The sequence below is a fragment of the Squalius cephalus genome (assembly GCF_949319135.1).
Source record: "Squalius cephalus genome assembly, chromosome: 15".
Lineage (NCBI taxonomy): Eukaryota > Metazoa > Chordata > Actinopteri > Cypriniformes > Leuciscidae > Squalius > Squalius cephalus.
In genome coordinates this window covers 32,885,502-32,897,614 of record NC_137136.1, presented here as the reverse complement: position 1 = coordinate 32,897,614, position 12,113 = coordinate 32,885,502, and the positions used below count along the sequence as shown (strand labels likewise).

Genomic DNA, 12,113 nt, shown 5'->3' with positions numbered 1-12,113 from the left:
ACACCATCATGAAAGCTCAAAAACACCAGTGACACCGTCATGAAAGCTCAAAAACACCACTGACACGGTCATGAAAGCTCAAAAACACCACTGACACCATCATGAAAGCTCAAAAACACCACTGACACCATTATGAAAGCTCAAAAACACCACTGACACCATCATGAAAGCTCAAAAAACACTGACACCGTCATGAAAGCTCAAAAACACCACTGACACGGTCATGAAAGCTCAAAAACACCACTGACACCATTATGAAAGCTCAAAAACACCACTGACACCATCATGAAAGCTCAAAAACACCACTGACACGGTCATGAAAGCTCAAAAACACCACTGACACCGTCATGAAAGCTCAAAAACACCACTGACACCATTATGAAAGCTCAAAAACACCACTGACACCATCATGAAAGCTCAAAAACACCAGTGACACCGTCATGAAAGCTCAAAAACACCACTGACACGGTCATGAAAGCTCAAAAACACCACTGACACCATCATGAAAGCTCAAAAACACCACTGACACCATTATGAAAGCTCAAAAACACCACTGACACCATCATGAAAGCTCAAAAACACCACTGACACCATCATGAAAGCTCAAAAACACCACTGACACCGTCATGAAAGCTCAAAAACACCACTGACACCATCATGAAAGCTCAAAAAACACTGACACGTCATGAAAGCTCAAAAACACCACTGACACCATCATGAAAGCTCAAAAACACCACTGACACCATCATGAAAGCTCAAAAACACCACTGACACCATCATGAAAGCTCAAAACACCACTGACACCATCATGAAAGCTAAAAAAAACACTGACACCATCATGAAAGCTCAAAAACACCACTGACACCATCATGAAAGCTCAAAAACACCACTGACACCATCATGAAAGCTCAAAAACACCACTGACACCATCATGAAAGCTCAAAAACACCACTGACACCATCATGAAAGCTCAAAAACACCACTGACACCATCATGAAAGCTCAAAAACACCACTGACACCATCATGAAAGCTCAAAACACCACTGACACCATCATGAAAGCTAAAAAAAACACTGACACCATCATGAAAGCTCAAAAACACCACTGACACCATCATGAAAGCTCAAAAACACCACTGACACCATCATGAAAGCTCAAAAACACCACTGACACCATCATGAAAGCTCAAAAACACCACTGACACCATTATGAAATAACAAAAACATCAGTGACACTGTGATGAAAATTATAACACCACTGACACACCATCATAAAAACCAATAAAATCTACAAAATGTCCACTGACACCATAGTGAAAACACAAATCTCCACTGACCATCATTAAAAACACCACTGAAACCCTCTTGTAGGCAAACGCTCCACTGCCACTGTCATGAAAAAATATAACACCATCACTGACACACCATCATAAAAGCACTACTAAAACCAGTAAAATCCACTGACACTGTCATGACAGAACAAAAACACCACTGACACCATCATGAAAGCACAAAAACACCACTGACACCATCATGAAAGCTCAAAAACACCACTGACACCATCATGAAAGCTCAAAAACACCACTGACACCATCATGAAAGCTCAAAAACACCACTGACACCATCATGAAAGCTCAAAAACACCACTGACACCATCATGAAAGCTCAAAAACACCACTGACACCATCATGAAAGCTCAAAAACACCACTGACACCATCATGAAAGCTCAAAAACACCACTGACACCGTCATGAAAGCTCAAAAACACCACTGACACGGTCATGAAAGCTCAAAAACACCACTGACACCATCATGAAAGCTCAAAAACACCACTGACACCATCATGAAAGCTCAAAAACACCACTGACACCATCATGAAAGCTCAAAAACACCACTGACACCATCATGAAAGCTCAAAAACACCACTGACACCATCATGAAAGCTCAAAAACACCACTGACACCATCATGAAAGCTCAAAAACACCACTGACACCATCATGAAAGCTCAAAAACACCACTGACACCGTCATGAAAGCTCAAAAACACCACTGACACGGTCATGAAAGCTCAAAAACACCACTGACACCATTATGAAAGCTCAAAAACACCACTGACACCATCATGAAAGCTCAAAAACACCAGTGACACCGTCATGAAAGCTCAAAAACACCACTGACACGGTCATGAAAGCTCAAAAACACCACTGACACCATCATGAAAGCTCAAAAACACCACTGACACCATTATGAAAGCTCAAAAACACCACTGACACCATCATGAAAGCTCAAAAAACACTGACACCGTCATGAAAGCTCAAAAACACCACTGACACGGTCATGAAAGCTCAAAAACACCACTGACACCATTATGAAAGCTCAAAAACACCACTGACACCATCATGAAAGCTCAAAAACACCACTGACACGGTCATGAAAGCTCAAAAACACCACTGACACCGTCATGAAAGCTCAAAAACACCACTGACACCATTATGAAAGCTCAAAAACACCACTGACACCATCATGAAAGCTCAAAAACACCAGTGACACCATCATGAAAGCTCAAAAACACCACTGACACCATCATGAAAGCTCAAAAACACCACTGACACCATCATGAAAGCTCAAAAACACCACTGACACCATCATGAAAGCTCAAAAAACACTGACACCATCATGAAAGCTCAAAAACACCACTGACACGGTCATGAAAGCTCAAAAACACCACTGACACCATCATGAAAGCTCAAAAACACCACTGACACCATTATGAAAGCTCAAAAACACCACTGACACCATCATGAAAGCTCAAAAACACCACTGACACCATCATGAAAGCTCAAAAACACCACTGACACCGTCATGAAAGCTCAAAAACACCACTGACACCGTCATGAAAGCTCAAAAACACCACTGACACCATCATGAAAGCTCAAAAACACCACTGACACCGTCATGAAAGCTCAAAAACACCACTGACACCATCATGAAAGCTCAAAAAACACTGACACGTCATGAAAGCTCAAAAACACCACTGACACCGTCATGAAAGCTCAAAAACACCACTGACACCGTCATGAAAGCTCAAAAACACCACTGACACCGTCATGAAAGCTCAAAAACACCACTGACACCGTCATGAAAGCTCAAAAACACCACTGACACCATCATGAAAGCTCAAAAACACCACTGACACCGTCATGAAAGCTCAAAAACACCACTGACACCGTCATGAAAGCTCAAAAACACCACTGACACCATCATGAAAGCTCAAAAAACACTGACACGTCATGAAAGCTCAAAAACACCACTGACACCATCATGAAAGCTCAAAAACACCACTGACACCATCATGAAAGCTCAAAAACACCACTGACACCATCATGAAAGCTCAAAAACACCACTGACACCATCATGAAAGCTCAAAACACCACTGACACCATCATGAAAGCTAAAAAAAACACTGACACCATCATGAAAGCTCAAAAACACCACTGACACCATCATGAAAGCTCAAAAACACCACTGACACCATCATGAAAGCTCAAAAACACCACTGACACCATCATGAAAGCTCAAAAACACCACTGACACCATCATGAAAGCTCAAAAACACCACTGACACCATCATGAAAGCTCAAAACACCACTGACACCATCATGAAAGCTAAAAAAAACACTGACACCATCATGAAAGCTCAAAAACACCACTGACACCATCATGAAAGCTCAAAAACACCACTGACACCATCATGAAAGCTCAAAAACACCACTGACACCATCATGAAAGCTCAAAAACACCACTGACACCATTATGAAATAACAAAAACATCAGTGACACTGTGATGAAAATTATAACACCACTGACACACCATCATAAAAACCAATAAAATCTACAAAATGTCCACTGACACCATAGTGAAAACACAAATCTCCACTGACCATCATTAAAAACACCACTGAAACCCTCTTGTAGGCAAACGCTCCACTGCCACTGTCATGAAAAAATATAACACCATCACTGACACACCATCATAAAAGCACTACTAAAACCAGTAAAATCCACTGACACTGTCATGACAGAACAAAAACACCACTGACACCCTTCATGTAAACACAAAACACCACTGACACGGTCTTGAAAAACTATTACACCACTGACACCATCAAAAAACACTACTAAAACCAATAAAATCCTCAGACGTATTACAAAATCTCCAGTGACACCACCATGAAATCACAAAACACCACTGACACAGTTATGAAAACAATAACACCACTGACACCATCATGACAGAACAAAAACAGCACTGACGGCGTTATGAAAACAATAACACCACTGATACATTACAAAAACACCACTGACCAATAATACAAACACCAAATCAGCAGTGCCAAACACGAGAACGCCACTGACACAAGCGCGACCCGCAGCGCTGACACTGACAGCATCATGGCTTCATCTCAGCGACACTCACTTGAGTCCTAACCCGTGGAGATGTTGTCCGATCAGCCGGATCACGTCCTCGTCGCTCTGAGACAGCCTCTTCTTCTTCTTCACGCCGCTGTCCGGCTCCGGGCTCTCGGTGGACGGCAGCCCGTTATTCGCGGAGGGCATCAGCCCGTTTGAGTGCACGGCTCCCGCGACGGACGACGAGGACTCCCCGTTCCTGCAGGACATCTGCGGCTCCGGCTCCTGGCCTCCCGTCCCGTTGGCCTGCATGTTATTAAGCGCGTTTGCAGAGGCGGATCTGCGCGACTGCGAGCTGTTGTTGAGGCGGATGGCCGAGTGCTGGTGGGGGGTTGGGAGAGACGCCGCAGAGAGGCCCGTGATCCCGGTGACAGAAGCCCCGCTCTCTCCTGCTCCCTCCGCCGCCGAGACTCGGCTTTTCTTCCGCGGGGGCGGCGAAGCTCCGCCGGTGTCCGAGTCGGAGGAAGAGGCAGCGGAGGCCAGAGTTTTCCTCGCCGACAATGTCAGAGTCGAGATGCCTCACGGGCTTTTAATAACACCAGCGCGATTACAGACACGGAAGCCGCTCGCTCGCTCGCTCGCTGCTCTTGTTATTGTTTGTCACTGAACAGCTGCAAGTCCATTATGGACGTCGGAGCGCGATGACGTCACCGGAAGCGCCGCAACAACCTTGAACTCGCTCTTTTTGTTATTAGGAAAATTAAACGTCAAAGTAAAATGATTGAAAATCAAACTAAATGGAGTAACTCAGAACCCAAGTTTGCTCATTTTTAAAGCAGCCTTTAAAACGTATTTAGAGTCTATAAAGTTTTTAAAAAATCGAAAAGCCCAAAGAACTGTTTCTCTGCTAAATTAATTTAACAGTTTGTAACAGTTATTTTTTGTTGTTGTTTCTTTTTATTTAAATTATTGTTGTGTTTCAAGTTTTAGTTTCAAAATGTGAAAATGTGTAAAAGAAATGTGTTAAGAACTTTTGAAAGATCAATAAAAACAAATAGAGTCATGTCAGAAAGCACTTTCTCATGTTTTGCTTGCTGAAGTACAACATTACTTTGGGACAATCTTTGACTCTTGCAACAAGAAGGCTTTAAAAACAACTGAAATGTCAGTCTTTTAATCTTTTCCTTTGATATGTAATCTTTTCTGATTAGTTATATACCCCTGTCTTGTATCTTTTTTCTTTTTCTCTCGTTTATTTGTTTTACATTTTGACTGTTTCCTTCTTTGTTTATATAATGTTCTCAATAAATAAATAAAAATCAACAACAAATAAAATCGCTCAAATCATAAAGCCACACTCCAGAAATGAACTGGCTGCACTAACGTTATGAAGTGAGTTTATAGTAAAAGCATGTTATTAAATGTTGTCTTTTGTTGAAGAGGTTCACTTTATCCTTGTGTGCGGTCCGTCACAGCAATAATTCTGTTTTTTAATGAATGCAGAAAATACAGAGTTGACATGTTTATAATATAGTTTGTGTATATAATGTTTGTTTTTTAATGAATGCAGAAAATACAGAGTTGGCATGTTTATAATACACATACAAATGAACAACCATACTCCCCTTGTCAACAGAATACAGAGGGGGAAAAAAATTAATTAACAATAACTTGCAAACGACAGAAACATTAGAAAGATGGGAGAGATAAGGGGAAAAAAACATGCGGCCAAGAAATTAGTTTATACAAGTCTTACATGATTTCTAACTGAGGATTAAATGATGTTGAAATACTTTTTAAATTCTTTTAAAAATGGTTTGTTTTTGGTAAATCTTGAATTTTTGGAAATTAAATTGGCAAAGAATATAAATTAACTTTATAAAAAACCAAGATTGTCTTCAGATTCATAGTGTCCTAAAGTAAGTCTTTAAAAGTTATGGTTACATCATAGGATATTATCATTAATAAATGTGTCAATACTTTTCCAAAGTTGTTCAGTAACAAAGTACTGGCAGTCCCATACAGCAATGCTGATATTTTCTGAATGAGTAAACAACACCATGAACTGGCATTACAACAATGTATTAACATCTGGATGGAGTGGACTTAGAAAAGATTTGTGGCAGCATTATTGTACACCGATCAACTGTCTCCAGAAATACTGTATCGAATGATTACCTGGTACCACGTTATTTACAGTAGTACTCGTATTTAAAAAAAGAAAAATACCATGGTATTGTCGTGGTATTTGATGTTCAAAAACATGAAATGCGTATCCTCAAAACTATACCATGGTAATTTTGTAATGTTTTTGTTAGTGGTACAGATGTGCTCTCCGGCATGACCTTTACCCTGAGGAGAGGGAGATTAAAGAAATACTAAAATATGGCCAGCAGATTTGTTTAAATGGAAACTGGGGAAATGTCCTAATTTAGTGGTCAAAGTATCATTGAAATCTCACTTGTCATGAAGTAAAAAACAGGGAGAGTACATTTTTGTATGTTTTTGAATATATAATGAATAAAAAATATAACAATAATTATTATGATGTTTGCGGGGTAGCCTAAACCCTATCTGTTTTTAATACAAATCACCAAAATCACATGAAAAACACTATGAAGAAATAATAAACAGTAACCATTGCAAAAAGCAAAGATATCAATATACTGTGATAACAATGCTATGGCTGTGTCCGAAATCGTCCCCTATACCCTTAAATAGGGCAATATTTGAGGATGTAGTGGTGGTGTCCGAAACCAGTGGACATTATGGAGAACACTTATTCAATCCCACAATGCACCGCAAAAACAAGTGTACAACCGATGTTCACTCAACCACATCATAGCCAGTGTTGGGGAAAGTTAATTTTAAAAGTAATATATGACAATATTGCATTACTCCTTGAAAAGTAACTTACTTAGTTAATTGTTATGGAAAGTAATGTGTTATGTTACTTTTCTACATCTAATATGGGCTTTATTTATATAATTTGAATTGGATCATCGAAGGTCAGCAGTAAAGGCAGAGATTAAATACATTAAGTATATTTTGTGTAATTTAACATTTAAGTATTGCAGGTTTGCATAATATTCTGAGTTTGCATTTAACTGTTTTTATTTATTTTGAGGAATACTGAGTGTTCTGTGGCAGTGAGATGAGTAAATGCCTGCTCACATTTAGTCTAGATCTTCAATACTCATGTTCACACACAGCGCACACAACATTTCTGCACTTACTCGTGATTTCTCTCAATATGGCAACAGGAGAGCTGTCAGTCAATAAATGGGAAAAGAAAGTAACTTATTTGAAAAAGTAACTCAGATATTTTGTTGAAAAAGTAATGCGGTACTTTATTAGTTACTTGAAAAAAAGTAATCTGATTACGTAACTCGTGTTACTTGTAATACACTATTCCCAACACTGATCATAGCAAGCGCTCAACAGAGAATGACAGAGTTCAAGATAAATCTGTCCATTACTACTGGAGCTGCCAGTTTGCTAAGTTTCAAATGATTATTAAACAGCACAAACTATGCAAAAGCAGCAGCGCTTCCGGCGCACTCGGTGTCCGAATTCACTCACTCGTTTTTATTCACTCCCTCAAGTGAACTATATTAGTGGAGTGATGTAGGAAATAGTTAATGGGCGATTTCAGACACAGCCAGTGACTTCATTACAAAAAAGAAAAGGTTAATCTTTATTTTAAGATGCAATTTTTACAGCAATATTAATGAACAACATGTACTTACTTTGGGGCCAGGGTTCGGTTTAGGATTAGTTGCGTGCAAATATGCCTAATTTAGTTATTACTACAGCATGTGACGTGCAACAAGAACACTTTAAAATAAAGTGTTACCTAGTAAAACAACAAATACGAATATATGTTAAATAAAACTGTACTTTTATTTTTTCAATATTTTCAAATTGTATTTAATATTTTCATTTCCAGAAATGATGAATATAGCCTATTGTGTAAGGTATTTACAAACTTTTAAATCGATTTTTTTTTTTTTTTTTAAATGTTAGTGTACATTTGTGCTTTTGGATGCGGTGCTGGCCAGGTTTTTTGCAGTGAATTTGTGAGGTGTCCAGGGACAGGACACCAAAAAACCCAGGACTTTGGTTCTCCGTTAAAGACCATTTAAGGTCTCAGCTGGTCTTCCAGGACAATTCTATAATGTAATAACACCAGAAATTACACTGTTGACCCTTCCCTTACACCTTAACCCACCCTTAAACCTGCCCAGACCACTAAACCGGTCCTTAACCTTACCCCTATCCCACCTCAATAGTGTGACAGAACAGAGACTCCAAACAATAATGGTAGATAATGGTGAGAAACAGGTTTATTGACAATATGAAGCAAATAGCAGTAGCAGGAACCTTTAAAGGTAAATGTCTGTGAGTAATGATGAACGGAGATACTGACAGTCTTTTCGGTTTAGATGGTTGAGGTTTTGGATGGAGCGGAGGATGGTGGAAGCACACACACCTGTGCGGGAAGAGAAGCAAGTGATTGCAGAACGAAGACAAAGAACTGGAAGATACTGGAGACAAGGAGACACACTCTGGGAGACGAAGATACTTTGCCAATGATGCATGGAAGGTAGAAGACAATAAGCAGAGTCCTTACTCATGTACGAGACCAGACAAAGTGCCAGAGTGAGGTGTGTGCTTAAGTGTTTGTGGTGATGAGCAGATGGCGTGCAGGTGCTGGTGATTAAAGCAACAATAAAGATTTTTACCTTAAAATAATGTTCCCTAAATCGTTTCAGTGGTTCGTCAAGTTGTAACAGGTTGAAAGGCACTTATGCCTCCGCTTTGCGGTCCTTTATCTGCTATAACCACACTATGCAAGTTTGCCAGATCGGGTCGCGTTTCCGTAGTTCGAATGAGACATAAGAAACTACAAATTTAACTTGCTTTACGGCATTACAATAGTCATTTGGTTTTTCTTCGTTTCTTATGTCGCAATACATCATACTTTCATAAAATCATGCAACATACTCTACCTTGTCTGTGGACGTCGTTCATTCCAAAGCCGGTGCTGGATAAACAGTGAGCTTGCGTGCGACAGTAGGCTGCGGTAGGCTAAATTATTTACGACAGTGGTAATGGACAATTCCGCTTCCAACCTGTAGGGCAACTGAAGAGGAAAAAGTCTTTGGTGTAGCTTTAATACTCAGGTGATAGTGATCATTGTGATTGGATGGTAATGGAGCCTGGCTGATCCCTGACAGGTGTGACCAGAGACGTTAGGGAACGGGCAACGGAAGGAGCTTGCCGGATGGAAGGTGGCGTGGGCTCTTCGAGATGGCGCAATCAGGACATCCTTGGAGCATATTGGGCCACCAGAAGCGATCTTGTAGCAGTGAGAGGGTGTAGTTGGCCCCTGGATGGCCAGTGCCCATGGATGCATGTGCTGAGTGAGTGAGATTGGTGCGTTGAGACTTGGGGACATAGGTGCAGTCGGGAGGACACCCCGGCAGAGATGGCTCGGAGACATTGGAGGAGAGTTGTTGATCGAGGGACCACTGGATAAGATGGGCTCAGGTTCTTCGGGAGTATGGAGACAGGATAGAGCATCTGCTTTAAGATTTCTTGTACCTGGACAATAGGAGATGGTGAAATGGAACCATGTGAAAAAGCCTATCTTGCCTGTCTGGGGTTGAGTCATTTGGCTTCTCGGAGGTATTGGAGTTTGTGGTCAGTGAGTACAGTGAATTCTTCCTTTGCACCCTCCAACCAGTGTCTCCACTCCTCCAATGCGAGCTTGATCGCCAGTAGCTCTCGGTTACCGATGTCGTAATTGATCTCCACTGGGGATAACTTTGGAAAAGGTGCATGGATGGAGACGTGATAGATTACACTGCTGCTGAGATAGCACCACTCCTACCCGGGTGGTGGAGGCGTCGACCTCAATGATGAACGGCCTGTTGGGATCTGGGTGGATTAGGAGTGGCGCATTGGTGAAAGTCCTTGAGGCTCTGGAAAGCCTGGGTGGCAGCAGGTGTCCAGGACAGAGACTTTGGCTTATTCTTGAGGAGATTGGTTAACGGAGAGGTGATGGAGCTGTAGTTGTGAATGAACCGGCGATGGAAATTTGCGAATCCAAGAAAACGCTGAAGTTCCTTGATGGTAGAAGGGGTTGGCCAGTTCCAAACCGCTTCTTCTCGTCCATCTGGATGCAGTGTTCATTGATGTTGTAGCTGAGAAATTGGACGGTAGACTGATGGAATGAGCATTTCTCGGCTTTAAGGAAGAGCTGATGTTCTCAGAGGCGTTGGAGGACCTCCGCAACGTGGTGGCTTGACTGAGTATTCGAAAGGCAGTCTTCCACTCGTCCCCCTCACATATCCGGGCGAGGTTATATGCGCTGCGGAGGTCCAACTTAGTGAACATGGCTGCTCCACAAAGTTGTTCCAGGGCTGCTGGGACGAGAGGAAGTGGATATCGGAACTTGACTGTTATATTGTTGAGGGCTCGGTAAGCGATGCAGGGCCACAAGCCTCAGTCCTTCTTCGTCACGAAGAAAAATCTTGAAGAAGCAGGGGAGGTGGAAGGGCGGATGTAACCTTGCTGGAGGGCCTCTTCCACATACTCCTCCATAGCCTTCTGTTCAGGAAGAGACAGAGGATAGATTTTACCGTGGGGCACTGGCTCATCCGGAAGGAGGTCAATGGCGCAGTCCCATGGCTGATGAGGAAACGATGAAGCTCGTTTGGGGCAGAAGACGTCACTGAAGGGGGCGTAGCAGGATGGAAGGTCGATAGACTGCTGTTCTACAGGGCTCTCGATAGAGGTGGAGTTGATCGGAAGGGAAATCACCGGTTGAGGAAGGTGTGGAAACCATCCTGGAAAACAGCTATCACCCCACTTCAGGATTTCTCCTGTTACACTACTAGCGGGATCGTGTTGCACTACCCATGGGCACCCTAGGATGATACCAGCGGTGGAATTCTCCAGAACCAGTAGAGAGATGGATTCAGTATGCAGCTGTCCCACTTACAGTTGGAGAGGTCCCACGGAGAAACATATGTTCTTATTGAGAGGTTTACCGATTATCGAGTGAACCTGATAATGGGTTTTGGTGGGCCTTTTCTGGAGATTGAGCTGGCGGCAGAGGGAATCGGAGATGAAGTTTCCAGCTGACCCGGAGTCAAGGAGGGCGTGTACTGGGAGATACATGTGAGGCAGTAAGGATAACTTCAGTGGTGAGGGGTTTCATGTTGACTGAGGATGAACGGATGACACTCACCATAGGACGCAGTGGACGGATGGGACATGCTGTAATGATATGTCCACCAGCGCCGCAGTACAAGCAAAGACCCTGGGTCAGCCTCCTCTGCCGCTCAGTGATTGTGAGACGAGTCTTATCCACTTGCGTTTCTGGAGTGCTGGTATGCTCTGGTTGGCAAGGTGGGAAGTAGTAGTAGTAGTAGTAGTAGTAGCTTTATTGTCACTAGTCACAAGTACCAGCGAAATTAGCCATCAACCTGTCCATACAAAACATACATACAATATGACAAGGGGGTAGACAGGACAGGAAGACAGAGCATTGAGGAAAAAAATACAGCATAACATGAGGAGAGGTGAGGAGAAAAAAAGGCAACCCCCAGACTATGCTCCTGTAAGGAGTACAGTTTGGGAACAGTAAAAAACACCTCAGCAACATTTGCACATAATCAGTACACAACATGAACA

At 42.1% G+C, this 12,113-nt stretch overlaps 1 protein-coding gene across 2 annotated transcripts in view; it reads right to left on the bottom strand.

The window, feature by feature from the left end:
* The window catches only part of wdr26a (WD repeat domain 26a), a 45,381-nt gene extending 39,911 nt beyond the window's left edge, over positions 1-5,470 (bottom strand). For both annotated transcript variants that reach the window (XM_079894229.1, XM_079894228.1), the window contains exon 1: positions 4,477-5,470. In XM_079894229.1, the coding sequence (XP_079750355.1) occupies positions 4,477-4,721 (245 nt within the window). In that variant the 5' untranslated portion in view covers positions 4,722-5,470. The remainder of the gene's footprint in view (positions 1-4,476) is intronic.
* Between the last annotated feature and the right edge of the window lie 6,643 nt (positions 5,471-12,113).